The following is a 19,201-nucleotide window of genomic DNA, read 5'->3' on the forward strand; positions in this document are numbered from 1 at the left end:
CGGAAATCAATAGTGCAGCAGATGCACATCTGGAATGATTTAAGAGCGCACCGGCCACCAGAGGGCGACAAAGGTCGTCACAACTGCAGAAAACCATATTTATTCCTCCTTTTTCTGAGTAGAACTGATCATTTCAACATGAGTTCATTTAAAATAGATAAAGACTTTCACAATTGTATAGTGTTGACATTTAAATGACTTTAAGCCGTTATTTTGTGCATTGCAGTTTATTGAGCAGCAGTCAGACTAAAGGCAATCAAATAAAACAGCAGCATTATCGTGCACAGTGGCTGGCTGAAAACTGTCAACGTTAAAATCAGGAAACACTGCTGACAAATTAGTATTTAATTAATTGGGAGGTTTACAAGTGGTTGTTAAAGTTAAAACTCACAGATTTCCTCTCCAGCATGAGTGTGTTTAAGTGTAAAAACTGAACTCGCAGTGGTCTCAAAGTCCTCTGCAACAAAAGGATAGTTTCACAACTGGGAATGGTGTGTTTGTGAGCAGCAGATGTTCCTCTGTGTAAATAAAACAGGAAATAATCAGTGTGTCTTCAGTGACAATGCTGTTTTGCTGTATTTCAACCTGAGCGTATCACTATTGTCCTTCCTTTTAGGCCACGACGGCCAGAAATGAGACTTGACTGCAGCTTTGTGGTGATATGCCAGATAACGTGGACGACCTTTGCCCTTTTTTTCAACGGCAGATCAAATGTCCAATAAGATGAAGACAGAAAGTGGGCGTGTCTTCGTCTACACCCATTGGCTAAAGAGGCGACACCTTATTTTGACGGTTTTTTGACACTGACGACGTCCAGTTGAGGGAACTTGAACCACCTTTAGTGCTAAAGAAGGAAGCTAGAAAAGGACTTAGCTTTAGCCCTGTGTGTTAGACAAACATCTGGGATGGCTGGTACCAGGTGTTGTTGGCACCTTCTATCCGCACACAAAAGCCCCCAAATGGCTCCTAAGTAATGTAAGAACCACCTCCTCTGTTATATGTCACAGGTCAAAATAAAATGCCCCAAACGTGCACACGTGCTGGGATTTGAGCTACAGTAATTGAATCATCTGGCATCTCAGTCTGAAGCTACTTTATGGTAAAACTGTACGTTAATTGCTGTTACCCCTCAGAAGCTAGCGTGAGGAACGCGGGGGTTACTCGCAGCTTATCGGTTGTTCTTCAGGCACAAGAAGAGCTTCTACTCTGATTTGGATCCCTTTCCTTTGGGAGATCCTTTGAGGTAGGCGTCATAAAAGAACAAGGCAAAGAGGATCAGGTAGCTCAGGTACATCAGGGAGCCCCAGGCGATGTTTTCCATGGTCGTCTGACAGCGATCCTGGTCCATCCAGCGGTGCACCAGGCCCAGGACGGTCAGGCCCATGGCCATCTGCAGGATCTGGGCGGCTGTGATCACCATGGCGCAGGGACGGGGCACGCGCAGGCCGGCCGCCTTCGCCGCGTAGTAGGAGTACATGAAGGCGTGGACCGTGTAGTTCATGGTCATGAACCAGCCCCCGCCTGCCACCTGGTCCCTGTAGGAGAACCAGGAATAGAGCAGAACGGTGATGTGGTGGTACCAGTGGAGGAAGATGAGGCGCTGCTTCCTGAGGACGATGAAGACCGTGTCCCCTGGGACAGACACACATGCTCGTGAGTATCGATGACAACAACCACAAATCCAACCTAAACAGCGAAATAACCGACTCTAAGACAACCCGACGCAACCGCTTCGTTCCGTTAAACGCTTCCTATTTGCGCCTGGGCGCTGCCGATCCAGCAGCACCGCGATGGTGGCGCCATGGCAACCAGACGGACTGGGAGCCTCCCAGAAGCGAGGCGCCGGATCAACAGGTTTAATCCAGGCCAAAACGCTCTGTACGGATTAAACCGTGAACTCGTTTGGCTTTCAAAATAAAGCGCCTCGTGCCCGCTACGGACTTCCGCGACTTCCTGGAACGTTCCTTTGACGAGTCTTTGAGGGTGAAGGTCCAGCGGGCCGGAATATGAAAGCATTCCACCCTGACCTGGCGAGCAACATTGCACCCGCGTCCCTGCCAACAAAATCCTGTTTGGCAGCATTTTAACCGCCGCCTTGAAGGCGACGCGAGGACTTTCGGGAGACTGCGAGGACGTTAAGGAGAGCCGGAGCCTCACCCAGCTCCGGAGCTTTGCTGAGCGTGAAGGCGTAGGCCCAGAGTTTGGTGATGGGGGCGCTGTAGAAGACGTTATCGCACACCGAGTCCCTGAAGCCGGCGGTTCTGATCATGTGCAGCATGTAAAACCCGGTGCGCAGGGCTCCGACGATGCTGCGGAGTAAAGACAGCTCAGTCCAACTTCCCAGTTTATCCGTGCATTGGTAAATGAGGCCTTTCTGACTCACCTGAAGACGGCCAGAGAGAGCGACCACAGCACCAACGGCCTCCGCAGGTTCAGCTTCGGTCGCTCCCTCATGAGGTGCTGACCGGCGAAGACGAAGGCGGCGTACAGGCCGCAGAACACAAACGACTTGTAGCTGCGAAGGACAAAAAAAAACTGAGTAATGCTGCACTGAAATGCACAGAAAGGTACATTTGGAGCTCCTAACACACATTATAATCGCACCGTTACCCTATGGAATACTTAGGGTTCCCCAGCTGCTATTGGGCAATCAATTATCCGTCGTTTAAGATTAAACTTAGTGTTTTTAGAATTTAAAAAAAACAGCAACCCACAAATGTCAAAAGTCTGACTGAATCTGAGTGTCTTTATACTATTGATTACGTGGGGCGTCATTGGGTTGAATATAGAGTAACAGAGTCATTCAGGGCGTTAAAATAATGTTTAAAAGCGTTCCCACAGTTGTGACACAGTTATCAGTTTGCTGGACTTTCAACAGCAGTTACGTAATAAGCCGCATTAATGGTACCGACGGAGCCCAAACTCTCCCCCGGTTCGCAGGGAAAGTTCCGGGACTTGCGCCCTCTGCAGCACCTGCCTCCCTTCGGTACCCACCAGTTCTCCTGCATCCACTCCAGAGCCCATCTCTCGTCGAACCTGCCCTCGAAGTCGTACTGCGCTGACTTCAGCAGAGCATGCAGCTCATTCCCGTTCATTTTCGGCAACTTCCGCTGAGGTTTCGAACTAGGAACCGGCCAAATAAGCCTGGATCGGCCCGGAACGGTCTGGAAGAGTGTCCCTGGTTTATCCTGGATGTAATAACTGGGCCCACAGTGCGGGAGGATGGGAGGATGCAGCGCCACCAGATGTTCCTTCCGTCACTTTCTTCACAACTGCGAAGTTAGCTGTAACAAGCTGACAAAGCGCTTCCGCTCTTGAGTTTCAAAATAAAACTCCTTCCCGCTGTGACAGGAAATGATCATTTTATGTCGGGCTATGCATTTTCGTGACACAAACTCGATGCAGTTGAAGCGTAAGAATAATCGATTCGTTCTAAAATTAAAATAGTGCAATTAAAACTGATGAGCAAGGGTAAATAAAGGAAAGAAACCTCGTTACTACAAACTGAACATAAAGGGGTTTAAGCATTGCAATAACTGAATACCCGTCTCTCCCAAACGAGTGTTACTAGTCTGTCTGGACAAGTTTTTCAGTTTATTTCAGGCAGATTATTCCAAGACATGCTCCTCGATGACAAAAACAAATGTCAATGAAAGTGATTAGTGTTTCAACATCCTAAAGTCTAATAATGCTGATTCATTTTACACTGAAAGCAACCGATAAATTGCTCATTTTCAAAGCCTTTATTGTGAAGGCGAAGCTCTCCGGGTCCCCTCCCGTTTACTGGAGCATGCTCCGTGCAGCTTAGAGGCTTTTCTTCCTCCACCTGCTCAAAGCAGCAGCGCCAGGTGAAGTGGGCGGGGCTGAACTCTGGCGTTTTCTCCCAACAGGAATCCAGCTCGCCCAGTCGGCTCTCCGGTGTCAATGTCCTGAGACTGTCACATGTCAGCTTCGTTCCAGATCCACCGTGAAATTACCCTTTTTTTTTATCTCTGATTGCTGAGTAAAGGGATTCAGTCTGTGCTCTGCAGGCGGTGAGATGTTAGAAAGATGTGAAAACATCTCAGCAGTTACGTAAGAGTCACATCTGCTGGGACGACCCTCTGCAGCATGATCGCCCACTGTGCAGGTCAAAGGTCGGCCCACTTCCAAGTTTGCTGTGTTGCAACACGTTTTTAGGTCTAAAAAAAAAAAAGGTTTAAAGCCGAATCAAAGAACACAGACGATACAGCCAGTGTAGCTAAACGCTAGCAACCGTCTGCTGCTGGAAAAACTGAAGGAAAAACTGAATAAAATGATGAGTCCCATGAATGTGGACCTGAATATTTGCTGTCCAGCTCTTCACAGGATTCCTGCTGCATGAAACGGAGGTTTTTGATGATGAGACGTTGATCTCAGCCCCACTCATGTCCGACAGCATCACCTCCGCCTCTTCGCTGAGCAACCCAATTGTATTCCTTTATTCCTCTTCAGGTAATCAGGTGTAATCCACCCCGACCTCTGCTGTGGAACATTATATTTGGCCGCCAATAATTCTCCCTCAGCCCTGGTTGAACATCGATCTCGCTGAATGATTGGTGTCACACTTGTGAACAATAATCTTTTTTATTCATTATGGTTGTAGATTGGAAGTTCTGCTGCCACCTGGTGGCCGATTCTATGTTTGCACGTTAACGCAGACAATGTTTGCGAATGATATTCGGAATAAAACGTCACACATGCTTTCTGTAACTGTTCCTCTATCCCAGAATTACCTTCATGGCTCTTCAGGCAGTAGCCATGACAACCTTCCTTGTGTCGTTCGATTTAACCAGGCATGGTGCTTTTGTCCAAATTATTAATTAATATTCAATATCTGGATGTGTTCAGGGGACATTTTTACAATATTGACATTGTTTGTAGTACCAAAATATGACCATTATGCTCTTAGCTAATTAATTCACTAATGTTAAAACATATAACCTGTAAAAAAAACCTAATAAATAACCTAATAAAAAAAAATGTTATAAATTGTAAATAGCGTTACTGTTTTCCCTTTAAATAAATAGTAAATGGACCCAGCAGGTGGTCAGAACTTTGGTGGACATGGTGTTGGTGCTAAATTTGGTTATCTGTTGCCTTTTGAGAGAACAGGACACCAGACACCGTAATTATGATGCAAAATAAGCAGTTTAATCAGGGACCTTCTCAGCTCGCTGAAATAACAACCCGCAGATTTTAATTCGGGGCTGAAGACCTCATTGAACAAATTTGATCCCGTGGGTGAATTCACGATGAGTGCATCATCCTCATTACTGGCTGAACTGTTAATTAACTCAGAATAAACACTGGCTCCTGCGGATCAGCCTGAGGAGGAAGAGGAGGAAGAGGAGGAAGAGGAGGAGGCACAACCAGCACAGCGGGAGAGGAGCGATGCTGAAGGAAAAGCGAGGAAGAGTTGTCCATTTCACAGCATCGCTCTTTCCACCTGACCACGCGCGCGCGCGCACACACACACACACACACACACACACGCACGCACGGACCGCAGTGTTTCGTTCCTCGTCGGAGGAACCATCGCTGCTGCTCCACAACAACGCAGCTTCCCCGGTGAGTAAACGTCTCATCGACGCCATCGCGTTCGTGGAAGAATGTGTGCGCGCGCGTGTGTGTGTGTGTGTGTGTGTGTGTGTGGGGGGGGGGGGGGGTCGAGGTGGCATTGCGATGTTTTGGCTGCTCCGGAGGGACGCGGTGTGCGCACGCGAGTATCCGAGACAGAAGTGTCCTGCGCCGCCTGAACGCGCTGCTGCAGGCGCGGGAGGATGCGGGGAGGCACCGCATTCAGTGTCGCCCCGAGGCTGGAAAAGTTGGGGTTTATTTTCTGCTGTAACGGAAACGTGAACGTGAGGAGATTTCTGATCTGTTGCACCTGAAGAGAAAACACACCTGGTGCACGTCTGAGCTCCGCTTCAGTTCAGATTCCCAGGTTCGCAGTCAAATCACCGGGATTTGACCGAATCAAGCCCAGATTTTCCCACGATTAAACTGTGTTTGATTAATATCAGGATTTCATTCGAATTACCACGTGAGAATTTGCCTCCGTCGGTTGACCTTTCTTCAGAACGCTCATCTAAAACCACCTTTCGTTGGCCGGGTCTTCAATATACTTGAAGTTAACAGATTTATTTGGCGCAGGGGGAAATCAGGAGCAACATTATGGAGTTGTCAGCATCAGGTTCAGGTTAGCCTGTAGGCTAACGTGATCTTGCTGATGACAAATGATACTGCAGGAAAACCGTCTGCAGCCCCCCCAATATAAGTCACAATCCCTGCAGCTGGAAACATTTTGCCTTTATTTGTTGCATTTTCATGAATTCCCCATCTGGGGCTGTCTAGACTGCAGCCAGGTTTGGGTGAATGGACGAAGGGGGGGGGGGCAAAAAAGCCTCCATTCTTCCCACCTTTCCTGCAGAGAAATAAAAACACAGGGGCGGAAACTCACGTTTACCCCACCGCATTTGTTGGGCTGCCTGCGCCCCGAGAGGTCGTCTGCCTCGGCAGAATAAAGGCTTCCTCTGTTTGTTGCGAACTTTGACCTCTCGCCTTTTCTGCAGCTGACTGGAACCTGTTAGTGAGTGAAGTGGATTAACGCCCAGAAATGGCACCCACGTGCTCGTTCGGAAACAAACGTCGCGTCGCTGCCGCCAGCAAACAGTGTTTTAAACATTGTTGAAACCGAAAAACCGTTTGATTCCAGAGTCACAGCGACCAGAGTCGCCCCCTAACGGTCTCCCGCGGTATTACACCTTTATGCATTGTGGTTTTTAAATGAAACAAATGAATCAAATGATGGATTATGATTTCAAGTGGACAAAAAAAAGAAGGTAACAAGAAGCGCGGCGGTATGAAGATGCTGGAAGATGAAGGAAGCATTTGATTGCCTGTTTCATTCAGTTTGGGCGCAGGTTCTTTCGGTTGTTCACGGCGCTGAGGAAGCAGCAGAAGAGACCAACGCGCTCATGAATTACTTTCTGTTCTTCCCGCAATCTTTTTTTACATCTTCCCACACTCTCCCACTCGCGGCAACTTTCGGCTCCGCAAGGGCCCTTTTCTGCTCACCGCCGTTCTGGGCATATTTGCAAACCTTTAATTCCCAGTAATAAAGAGCGAAAGGGTCCATTTTCTCTCGACGACACGCACTGAAGGCCGAGAATGCATTCAGGAGGTGTGTTAGTGGGAGTGTTTAGGAGGTGCGAGAGCTGGCAGTGAAAAGGGCCTTTTAGCATTTGGATAGGAGCAAGCTTGTGATGGTGATGTGGAGCGTTTCCCTTTTACAACTGTGCTGTGTGTGTGTGTGTGTGTGGTGTGTGTGTGTGTGTGTGTGTGTGTGTGCGTGTGAGCAGCGATCATCTGCTGCTTCAGCAGCTCCACAGATACGGATCCGCGTGTTGCTTGCGGTGCAGATGGAGTGTTCTGTGGTGGCCCGGATCCTCAATGATTAGCAAAAAGACCAAATCTGTTGCAGAGGCGCGTTATTCTTATGAGGCCTCGCCGGTTGCTCGGTTACCGTCGGCGTCGCTCTTGGCTACTTGATCACGTTTCATTGCCAGTAATCGATTTCTCCCCCTCGGCGCTTGACGGCTTGATGCCAAAAATCTCAGCTTCTGCTCCGATTGGAGGGGATTTTAATGGCGAAAGAGTCGGAAAATTTGCTTGACTTTGTTTCAATCGCATGGAAAATCTGCAGGGATGCAGGAACACTGGCGGCTAAATGCAGAATGACTGTTTTAGTCAAGCTAAAAATAAGCCGGCTCAGGAGCAGAAGCCGAAAAACAAGACTCTTCTTGGTGGCTTGAGGCGTTTTTCCTTCTGTGTTCTCATGTGGTGCGACAGAAAAACATCCTTTCGGCACTTTGAGCATCGCCAACTTCCTCCTCTTAATTCTCTACAAGCGAGCAGCTAATGCTCTTTAAGAATCACGATCAATTGAACAGGTGAACAGGAGCTCAGGCTCGGTCTTTTCTGACCCGTAGATGTGATTAGGACAGTCTGGGAAAGTGAGGAGTTCAGCCTCGTCCATCAATGGCCATCATTGTTGGGCCCTGGAGGGCCCCGCCCTCTCTGAGCGGGGGGACCAGCACACACCAGTGTTCCCTCTGATTGGCCTTAACGTTATTTTCCCCAAAATAGATTTTGTTTTCACCTCGGCTGCTTAACGCCCCTCAAAGACTGGTGGGAGTGCTGATGCTGCTGCTGGAGGCTGCAGGAGCAGATGCGGCTTAAAGCGAGACGGCGGCGCCCTCTTATCCCGCCGGTTTAGACTAAAGAGGGACCGGCGATCCTCCTGTCAGCGGTACTTTCAAACCTCCCGATTCTGCGAGGTATTAATATAACTAAACATAAGCGGCTTTGGCGAGGCCGGTCTGATCCGGTTTTCTGTCTTCTTAGAGGAAGTGAAGGCTGATTTCGCGAGTCAGACATGATCCTTGGTACCGGGGGAGAGTTTATGTCAAGCGCCAGACTCCTTTGGCTTCCAGTAAATGAGCTGCTCAGACGGTCGTCAAGGTCGCAGGATTAAAACGGCCCAAACAGGAAGTCGCACCGCTGCCCGCGGCGTTCGGATGAACTATCTCGCCGGTCGACCTGAAGCGAAACTGTGATGCGCTAATGTCAACGGGGCCGCCTGAAAGAAAGCAAACGAGACGGCGACAACGTCCAACGTGTTGAGCAAAGGAGACGTTGGGCCCCAACGTGACGGCTGTCGGAAATGTTCTCCACTTTTCTACTTTAGCTATCGAATATAACAGGAACGAAGCCCACGGCGGCGTGCAGAGGCCACGCGTGTGACGGAGCCTCCGTTCGGAATGGAAACCCCTGTTAAACACGTGCACGTCTGCGTGCGTCAGCCGAGATGAAAGGATGGCGGCGACGAACTGACGGGCTGTTTGTGCTTATGCGTTTGGGAGGGGGAGGGGTTCATTTCCCCCACGTTTCCATCCCGCCTGCAGGTTTCACGGTGAACAGACGCTCACCTTGTCGAGTGTCCGGAGCCTTTAAAGTCTTCATATCTCGGTCCGTGCACCCCCCCCACATACACTGACTCAGCATGCGTGTGAAAGGCAGAGGGATGGGGAAGTGGGCGGGGCTTCCAGAGGGAGGCGGGAGGAGGGAGGAGGGGGCTGATCGGACAGGTCTGCAGTGCCCCGCTCTGCTGGGGAGAAGAGAGGAGGAAGGAGGGGAAGCGAGAGGGTCGGAGCAGAGAAACGGCAGACAGGATGCGACACGGGGAGGCACGTGGGAGGTGTGAAGCCCTGCACGGATGAGACGGCGAGGAGCCGAGAGGTGAGTGAGAGGAGGAGAGGAGAGATGTTCCGGACGCCTCGGTGCGTCTGTGGTACAAACGGAGGGTCGAGCCGACGGCTCAGGGTCGAGCCGGATAAACAAGGACCGCTCAGACGGTCCAGATGTCGCCAGGTCTGACTAACTGGTGACTAAAGGGCAGGCGGGGGGGGATAGTGGGTCTCGGGGAGGCATGAATGAGAGGACGTGAGGGCAGCAAAGTCCCCACGATAGACTGTTGCTCCTCGTTGACCACATGGGTTCCAACTTTGCTGCAACGAGGTCCAGAGGGAGGAGGGAGACACGGCCGAGGCTGCCGCTGGCTTCATTCCAGGGGGGGAGAGCGGGAGGACTTTCTTGCTGCTGCGTGTGGATTCATATCAAGGCTGTCATAAACGTCTGCGTCGAGGAGTTTAGGAAGAGCAGAAATCTGTGTGCATCCTCGCACGGGCTAAAAATAGACCCCGAGTCCAGTGAGGGAGGCTCTTTGTTGTTTCAGCAGGTTCAATGTTTATTACGGATTTGTTCAAAAACGTTCATCTGTTTGCTCATTTTCAAGGCTCTCGCTCACTGCCCGGTAAAATCCATCCTTTGCTTTTAGCCCAATTTTAAAATCAAGTCAAGCAACATACAAAAGAAGCAAAAGTTGGTGCACATGGAGCCTGGGGAGGACTTAAAAACATCAGCTTTGTTCAGAGGCGGCCTCAGTTCCCCCCCTCAAAAATTTAAAATACCATTGGATACAAGGGATCGAATCAGATCTGGGCACCCAGACGCAACAACCATCTGTATGGTTGCCTTGGCGACAGCGTAGGCTTACCCACAAAGCTGTCAAAACAGGGCGCCTCATCTCGCTGTGCCATCAGTCTGTCGTACATCTCACCGAGTCGAGTCCGAAGGGCACAATAATGCTCTCGGTTCCACGCTCATTTCAGGAGGTTTGGGGAAGAAATGGACCTTTCAACCATGTCGACGCTTGATGCTAATGAAGCGAACGGCTTCTGCCTGCAGGCTTAAAACGTTAAGCTGTTCGGCTCCTGGTTCCTTGTGTCACAAACCTTGTGAGAACATCAGAAACGCGGCGGTGGCGGCTGCGGTGCTGATTGTATCCTGTCACGCACTTTCTGTTCCCCCTGCATGAGTCAGATGACTCTCCTCTTTTGTCTGAGTGCACGTTTGAAGGTGAAAGCGAAGAGGAATTTGGCTGACAACACAGCAGAGCGCTTCGCTCTATTGAGTTATATGTAGATTTAAAAAACAAACAAACAAACATTGGTTGACCTGAAAAGCTCCAGGTTTTAATTTGTAACCTGCCACATTACTGGACTCACGCTGAAGCTGTTAGGGACAGTAAACTAATAGCGCTAATATTAGCATCAGCTGGGGGGAGCTAATGATAGTGCACTGGCTGGGGTTTAATTACCTGTGTGATTTGACTCATAAATGGCTGCCAAAACTGTTTATCCACGTGCGTGCGTTTGTGTGTGTGTGTGTCAGCAACGTGAGCCCGAAGGACGCTAACACAATGAGTCATCTCAGCCTCACACAGGCGGTAGTGAGCAGAAAAAGGGTTTCTTATCTGAGGTACAGAATGTTTGTAGCTCGCTCTTAAAAAACAGCACATTATTTATGGACGTTCAGAAGGAGGTGATGGACGTTCGGCTTAATTGGTATGAACGAACGTTGTCTCCAGACAGCCTGTCCGGCCTTGGATGCATGAGCTGTTAGTGCTCGATATCTCATTTGACTGACCGACTTTCATTTCCGTCTCGGTCATGTGACCGACCGCAGCAGCGTGCCGTTTACTGTAACAGCGACTGGAAGTGGTTTAAAGTAACTCACACGGTGCTGTGGCAGATGGCGAGCGTTGATGTTCTGTTTTTATTCCTCCCGCCTGCTGCCGCAGTGACGGCTCCATCAGAGCTGGTGCCAAGCTGGACCGGCGGTCCGGGAGCCTCGAGCTCGTACTGCAGCACAGCCGTGGTGGATCAGTGAGGGGGGCATCAAGGACAAGGCTCGGGTCTTGTGTCTCACACCTAAACATCTTCAGCTGTCAAACACCTGCAGATGATTGTTGCGCTGCGTTAGCGCCCCATGCTTCCGTCATCGCTGTTTTCGTCCTGCACGTGTAGCATTTTCAAGGACGCTTTTGGACCTTCGGCCCGCCTGTTCTCAGCGACCTTCCACAGTAGAGGCGAAAGATCGACGACTGCGGCGCGACGACGCGCATCGCCACGACTTCACAACACAATAATCTGACAGGAAGCTGGGATTAAGTCCAGGATGCGCTTAGCTTGTGCGTGCTGGTGAAGAGGAGGGGACTGCTGAGGTTCGAGTCATGATAAATTCCTGACGGCAACGTGCTGATCAATCATTTTTCCTACTTAAGTGAGGGTTCGAGTGTTTCAGATGGAGACGGTGTTCCTTCCCGTAACTTTACACCAACATCACTCAAGCCCCCCCCCCTTCCTTTACATTAACGACTCGCAGCTTTTACCCTCCTCCCCTCGTCTCTCCATTTCCTTCATCTCGCCTGTCATTTTAATGTTCACATTCCAGCCGTCTCCGAGGGTCAATCGATGGATCCAAGAGGGTACAAATGAAGTTCAGGCTAATCGGCTCCTTCCGCAATCGATGCTGAGAATCGCATCTGACGACGGTCCCGTTGGGTCCATCGCTCCATCAGCGCCGCCACTTTTAAGATGAGAGCTGGGGAATTGCGTCATGCCAACAACCATTTCTTTATTGATCCCGAGCCTTCCTAAAAGATTAAAGCGTGGAGTTTCTTTTTATTTCTATCTAAATCTCAGATGCTGTTACATGTTAGCACTCATCAGGCCGGTATTTTAATCTTAAATCCTTTATCCTTATAATCTGTAAATCTTGAATCAAGCGTTGCAAACAAGGAGCCGCCTGGTCCTCCACACACCCCTGTAACATCCGGGACCCCCGTGGAGTCTCCGGCAGCTGGACAAAGGCCTTTGTTGTGGATGGCGTGACTGCGGGAACATTAGCTCCGAGGTGTGACAGTGGCAGAAAGATGCAGAACAAGTAGCTTCCAAATTAGTGGCAGCATTTGAGAAACACTCAGCGGCGCTGCAACGTCAATTTGATGCGTTTCAGTAGGAGTTCAAGGAAGAGAAAACATGGCGTCCTGGGTCCGTTGGACAGACAGAGCCAGGAAACAGAAACCTTCAGGATATTTTTAGCCCACAGGAAGCCCTCGGTATCGGCCCGGCCGTCGCTGCAATCAAATTTACTCCCGTTCATGTGGTTTTCAATGATCCATTAAAGGCTGAGCTCATTGTGACTGAAAGCTTGAGTGCCGAAATGTTTCATTAAGAATTTAGATGAACGCCATTCCTCCATTTTTACATTAACACCCTCCTTTCTTCCTGCAGCTATGAAGATCGGGGAGCTGAGGGAAGCGTCTCTCGGGCATAGTTGTCCTCTGGTCATTCAACATGTGTGTCTTGACTCAGCACACAGATGCTCTGGCAGGAAGAAGAAAGAGGCTTAAAATTAACTGATAGCACCAGCAAGACAACAGCCAACCTAGCAAATCTGTCGCAGAGGTCATGTCCCAGTCTGGAAAAGTCCTTCATTTGTATGTGGAAGTGAGGTCTGCTCCAGGCCAGAATGGAGGGAAAGAAGAAGGGGTCTCTCAGGGGCAGTGCCAGACCGCCTCCCAGGCTGCTGCCAAGACCTCTGCAGTTCACCATCTGCCGTCTCAAGCCCCCCTCAACTTCCAGCAGCCTGGCAGCTCCATCTCCCCGTCACTTACCCAGCGCTGGAGTGCGCCCTGCGATCAAGGATGCTCCCTTTCCTCCGGGAAGGTTCCCTTCCTTCAGACGCCAGCCAAACGCCCGGAGTTCGGCAAGGAGGAGGTCAGCGAGCGCATGCGGTCGGTGGTGACTTTCGGTTACATCGAGAAGCCAAACGTGAAAACGGTGAAGAGTCCACTCAACTCTTCCTGCAAAAGAGGGAGCAGAGAGGAAAGACCCACCTCTTGTCAGTTCCGTACAAGGCCGAACGACCCGGTTTGGCGCGCTAGTCCCGATTCTTCGTGCAGCTCAAGTCCCAAACTGACTTTTTCGTCTCCAGGGACTCACCAGCAGCCATTTTCTCCAGGCCTTCGTCAACCGCCCTTAGATCCCATCGGGAGAGCAGCTACGCAGAGGGCTGTTGAGGAGTTCGGCTCCCCTTTACTGAGGATTAAGCTAGCCCACGCCATGGAGCACAACTCGCACTACCACCTCCAGCCACGCTGTCAGTCCTGGGCCGGGTCGCCTGTTCAGCGTCAGAACAACACAGGCTGCCAAAACATAGCAGAGAGGATCCAGGCTATTTGCGGGCTCCCCAGGAGCCAAGCGAAGGAGCAATTTCTCCCCCAGTTCAGAAAGTATGCTCGTCCGCAGTCGTCGGTAGAGTCCCAGGGACTCGTTCAGTGTCCAGACAACGAACGGAACGCTAACAGGAGCAACTCAGCACAGGGCTCAATCCTCCAGTTTGGCAATAATTTAATTGAGGGCTTAAATCAATTAAGCGATACTAGAGGCTCCTCTCCAGCCCATCCGCCTGAAGAGGGGCTGGAGGAAGCAACGAAGGTATCGTCTATCTTCCCAGAAGCAAAAAGGTCCTCATTGCACAATTCCTTAGGTGAGGCTGTGGGCGCCTCAAACTCCGAAGATGCACAACACTCAAGGCAAATAGTCAAGATGAATATCCCTTTAAACGAACAAAACACGCCAGCACCTGAAAACACAGTCAGTCACCAGCCTAAAAGCTCTACAGCTCAGCCGCAGGAAACAAACCCCCAAAGCCGGGGGGAGGGCGCTCAGAAAGCTCCGCAGCAGAGCGGCCACCTAGCAGCATCCCAGACTTCCCCCGCCATTCCTTCACGTGTCATCCGTCCCGCTCATCCGCCCTCGGACCTCAGCTCGCCCATGAGAGACCCCAGGCAGTTCCAAGCAGAGTTCCGAGCACCAGACACACCCACTTTGCACCGCCACCAGTTTCTCCCGTACACCAGAGAGCCCTGGTCCCCCAGCCGGGACAAGAGCGGAGACCTGAGCTGTTTTGAGATTGGGAGTAGTCCGGAGCCCGATCGCGGTCTTCTTCTCAGTCGGAGCATTGAGGAGGCGCCGGTTAGCTGGACGTCACGGCAGCAGTGGGGGAACCTGACGGAGGAGGGCCCCGGGTCTGGAGTGGAGAACGGCATCGATCAAACCTCCGACGGGCGATCCGATGATGGATGCAAGCAGCTCAGTCCCACATCACAGCACAAACGGGCCGAGCAGAGGCGGAGGGAGATTCTGCTCCTGGGACCGGTGGCTCTGGACTCTCACGAGGAGGACGAGGGTTGTGAGGACGGAGAGCAAGGACCGAAGGGGACTGACGAACCTCCAGAGCAGAACGGAACGACGAGAGGAGGGTCTTCCTCCAGGAGCTCCAGCGGGGTCACGGGCAGTTTAGGGGATTGCGTGTCCCCAGAATCCAGTCAGTCCAGTCACCACAGCAACGAGACTGGGGTGGCCTCCTCAGGAATACAGGTGGGCGTTAGAAAAACCTCAACATTTTCCACCACGCTAGTTTGGTAAAGCTAAGCTAACGTGTTGCTCCATGACCCCGTCTGTTCCGTCAGATGGACAGCGGCTGTGCGGCCCCCACGCCTTCGCTCCACTGTCAGAGAATCGCCAGAGCCAAGTGGGAGTTTTTATTCGGGACCCCCGCTGAGGACGGCGCATGCAGGGGGGAGAAAGGTGAGAGCACGCCGCACGTTTGCTTCACGTCAGAGTGGATCTTCTCTTCATCTCCCCGCGTTATTCACATACTTGAGTCACTGTAGCTCGTTTAGGGGACGTTTGTTTCATCCGGTGCCATGAATAGAAGCAGGCATCGTTCCAAAGCCTGATATATCTGCTAACTTCCATGAACAACGTCTGAAAGGCTTCCATTCTTGTCAAGAAAGTTATTGAACTCTGCAGGGTTTATTCTAAATTGGGCTGTGTGTGTGTGTTTGATATGCATAGAATAATTAGTTGCAGTTTAAATTTAGCGATATCATTTTCCTAACTGCACTTTTTCAATCATGTCTAAAAATGTCGCTCCAAAACCCAGTTTTAGTTTGAGCGCATCATCCCGTTCCAGCTGGGAATAAGTAAAAGGCGACACTGGAGTTCTGATCACAGAAGATCAAAGGGTTCTAATTGTGAAGCTCTTTGTCTCCAGATTCTCTTGAAGTCTCCACGGCTCCTCCGAGTGGGACGTCCAGCGAGTCTCCCACCCCGACCCCCCCCTCCTCCCTGCCCCTGCTCTCTGCCAACCATGAGGTGCAGCACATCGAGTTAGAACTGGTCACCCCTCCTCCAGCCATCATCGGGACCTCGCCCAAAACCGGCATTATCCGGCGCACCCTGAAGTACTCAGAAACCGACTTGGACGCCGTGCCGCTGCGCTGCTACCGCGAGACGGACATCGACGAGGTGCTGCTGGCCGAACAGGACGACGCCGACTCAGCATTTGGGAGCAACCGCAGCGTGCAGGGCACCTCAGGGACGGGCAGCAGCCCGCTGGGGGGTGTGGCCGACGGGGGGGCGGCAGAGGGGATCCAAGAGGCCAGTGAAGAGGAGGAGGAAGAGGAGGAGGAAGAGGAAGAGATGGTGAGCTGGGCCAGCGTCAGGTTGCAGGGAGACAACAGGAAGCAGCAGTACGCTGCCGAAGGAGACGCAGAGGAGTTTGGCCGCCTGATGAAGAGGTGAACATGACCCCCCCCCTCCCCGTGGTTTAAATCTACAGAGTTAACTTAAAGTAGCGGTCGAGCCAAGTTGAACTCGTTCACACTCGTTCTCTCTCCTCAGACCGACGGAAACCTTTTTCGACAACCATCACCCCGCCCTCAAGTCCCCCCTCCTGGTCTCGGGTCCTCGCTGCGGTGCAGAGGACACCTTCAGCCGCCACTTTGAGAACATCATGGAATCCCACAGGGCCAAGGGTACGTCATACAACAGCCTGGACAGCGAGGAGCTGCTGACCTCCAGCACTCAGACCGTCCTGACCTTTGACCTCCCCACACTGACCCCGACCATCCACGCTCCGGTCTGTCAGACCGCCCGGCAGATCGTCCAGCTCAGTTTTGCCCCTCTAGCACACGATGAGCGTCCCTCTCTGTCCGATTCCATCTTCACCGTGACCGGAGACTCGGACGCCACCCGGGCGCCGTCCAGCGAGCGGCTGAGCAGCGGTTCGGACGACGTGCCCCCAGGAGGACACGGCCGTGCACAGCTGGGCAGCAGCTGGTGCAGCACCTTTTCCTTCTCTTTGTCCAGGTGAGATCGCGGCACATTTACTTCATCAGTGTTGTTGCCGAAGTCTTTTATTTTGAAATCTTCTGTTTCTATCTGGGACGATTCCTCTGATTGACGGAGCTTCTGTTAAAAATAAAAAAAAGTGGGGTAGAACAGCTGTTTCCAGGGGAAAATTGGGGTTACTTGTGAGGGAATTTTAAACTACTATTCCTCAAGTGGCCAGATGTCAGAACTGGAATCAAGGCTGAGTGCTTGATCCTGATTGTTGATGGTATAGTTCTCATGTGCTGCTTTCTCCTCAGCTTTTCTTCCTGCTAAATAAATCAAAAACAAGCATCATAATCTCATACACTCACCTCTGTTCAACTCTGAAGTTTAAGATTTTGACTTTTCAAGAAAGGAAAAGTCCTGATCCTTATGTATCGTCATGGATATTTTTTAAGCAGTCACAGGTTCCTATCGCTCCAATCGGCCTCCGATAAGGTCAAAACTCTCAACAGAAGGAGCTTGTTGGCAGCCTCCAGAAGATTAATGCTTATTTTGTTCCCCTCGTGCAGAACAGTACCGCAGTGCTATTCTGGATCTTAGACTGAAGGTCAGGGGAAGGCTGCCTGTAGCCCCTTTTGTGTGTGTGTGTGGGTTTGTGTGTATGAGTTCGGTGTGTGTGTGTGTGCGCGCAATAGATGACTGCAGCACCCAGGGACTCACCTTGACAGGCAGCTTCCCAATGATATCTTTGTAACTCTCCACGAGGCCCCCATTTTCAGGACTCTTTGTTTCCCTATTTAATCTCATATTGTGCGCAGAGATTATTCTTTTGGTCAAACATGTCGCAGATTTAAGTTCTTTGCTTGAAGGTAGACTGGATTTTTGAATGACACCCCAAGTTAATTATCGCAGCATTGCGGAGGTGGCACCTGCAGTTATAGTTCTTGGCCACTAGGTGGCGGAAATGGGCGTTAGTCGGGATCATAATAGTGCCATTGATCAAGATGTGTTAGGGTTAGGGTTATTTATGTGTTTATTTAGTCCACAGACCCCTAATGTGGGGGGAAATAAACAAGTGAAGCTCACCTATGAATATTAATAAACACCAGTTTCAGAAAATCTGTATACCAGAGATGAGAAAAAAAATTAAGTAATAAGAAAAGTTTTTAATGTGGAAATCTCTCAACTTCCTGTTTACATGAGGCTGATATCAGGCTTGGGTTCATCCAGGTAAATGTTTGATTTATCATCAATCACATCCTGGCTTCATAATCAGCAGTCTGAGGCAGCACCATATGTGGACTCTTGGAGGCGGACCGGTTTTCCAAAAAGCTCCATACCTTTGATAAAAGTTGGAATCCCCCCCCCCCCACTTCCTCCATTCCTCCTGTTTTCAGACACCCTCAGACAGTGGTTCATTGTACAGAGCTGCCCAGTGGATTAAAGGAAGAGTCCGACCACGTGGGGACACAGGCTGAAACCAGGAATTTCCCCAAGACCTCACAGCTTTGTGTGAGGAGCCCTTGCTACAGCGTCAACAGGTGCTGGAGCTCTGAACCGGCCTGCTGGGTTCCAGCACTCCCACCTGATGCTGTACACAAACTACAGTGGTCAAAGCTGAATGGAAACCAGTTTAAAGAGATACAGCAGATACAAGGTGGGTCACATGGACGAGAACGCGTAACTGGAGGAGTGAATGGCCCTTTGAGAGAGGCGAGGGAGGTGGATTTCCAGGAGCATTTCCGATCCAAGGTCGGCGAGAGAGAGTTTACAAAGCGGAGCAGAGAGGGAGGAGTGAATAGAAACAACAGCTAACAGGGAGAGCGATAAAGGAAGAGAGGCAAACAAGCGTTTAATGTCGGGGGAAGGAATCTGGCTGTGGAGCTCACATGACAGCAAACAGAGGGCGAGTCAGAGGTGGAGCAGGAAGGGGGGGTCCATGAAGTCTCAGTCCCAGATCATCACCGGAGACCAGCGCCAGAGGAGCCAGGCTGCTTTAGCGCCTGACAACGGGACGCGGCCGTGATGCATTCAGGTGTCCGGCCCGGCAGGAGAGGAGGGGCCGGCCGGGCGAGCGGCCGAGGTCCCGGCCGGGGGGCAGCGTCAAGGTCAAGACCGCTCTTCTGTTGCAAAGGTTCATCTGCGAAATACTCGCCGATCAAACGGTCTCCTCACAGGTACGTCCCCGCCCAGGAACCTGTCCTACCTGTCTGACATACGGGAGGGTTTGAATATCACCGTGGTTACGGGATCGTGAGGGCTAAAACCTGAGCCTTTGTGTTGGGTTACTGGTGCGGCTGTGAATGGAAGGTTCCCCCTGACTGAGTCGTCAGTCTCACCATTTACAGGTTTTGTCCTCCTATAATTTTGTTGACACGACGTCGCTGTCTGTGAAAGTCATTTTTAAAAAGGTATTTTTAAATTTTACTCCACATTTTCGTGTCAGTTTGACACGTCGGTGCCATATTTGGCCCTGCTGAGCGGCTGCTCGTCATCTCACTTATTGAGAGTTTGCAGTGTGAGGTTTACTGACCTTTAGACCTCTTTCTCACTCTCACTCAAAGCCTAAAAAGATGTTTCTTTTCCCA

The 19,201-nt window shown here is 50.9% G+C and overlaps 2 protein-coding genes across 4 annotated transcripts in view; one reads left to right on the top strand and one right to left on the bottom strand.

Annotated features, from left to right (window-relative positions):
* Positions 1–208: 208 nt before the first annotated feature.
* On the bottom strand, positions 209–3,284 carry LOC130525007 (elongation of very long chain fatty acids protein 6-like). The gene is made up of 4 exons (XM_057031652.1): positions 2,995–3,284; positions 2,384–2,515; positions 2,158–2,309; positions 209–1,632 (listed from the first exon to the last, which is right to left on the bottom strand). Exons 1-4 carry the CDS (start codon positions 3,093–3,095, stop codon positions 1,202–1,204), a joined length of 816 nt encoding a protein of 271 aa, XP_056887632.1. The 5' UTR covers positions 3,096–3,284; the 3' UTR covers positions 209–1,201.
* A 2,081-nt stretch (positions 3,285–5,365) lies between these two features.
* The window catches only part of LOC130524841 (PH and SEC7 domain-containing protein 1-like), a 35,006-nt gene continuing 21,170 nt past the window's right edge, over positions 5,366–19,201 (top strand). The window contains exons 1-5 of one of the 3 annotated variants that reach the window (XM_057031320.1): positions 5,366–5,589; positions 12,720–14,870; positions 14,963–15,080; positions 15,550–16,075; positions 16,179–16,646. In XM_057031320.1, the coding sequence (XP_056887300.1) occupies positions 12,897–14,870; positions 14,963–15,080; positions 15,550–16,075; positions 16,179–16,646 (3,086 nt within the window). In that variant the 5' untranslated portion in view covers positions 5,366–5,589; positions 12,720–12,896. Of the gene's footprint in view, positions 5,590–9,166; positions 9,322–12,719; positions 14,871–14,962; positions 15,081–15,549; positions 16,076–16,178; positions 16,647–19,201 lie in introns of those variants that run through there. The other 2 variants (XM_057031303.1, XM_057031312.1) reach the window with 2 other exon arrangements.

Source organism: Takifugu flavidus, chromosome 1 (genome assembly GCF_003711565.1).
Source record: "Takifugu flavidus isolate HTHZ2018 chromosome 1, ASM371156v2, whole genome shotgun sequence".
NCBI classification, from domain to species: domain Eukaryota; kingdom Metazoa; phylum Chordata; class Actinopteri; order Tetraodontiformes; family Tetraodontidae; genus Takifugu; species Takifugu flavidus.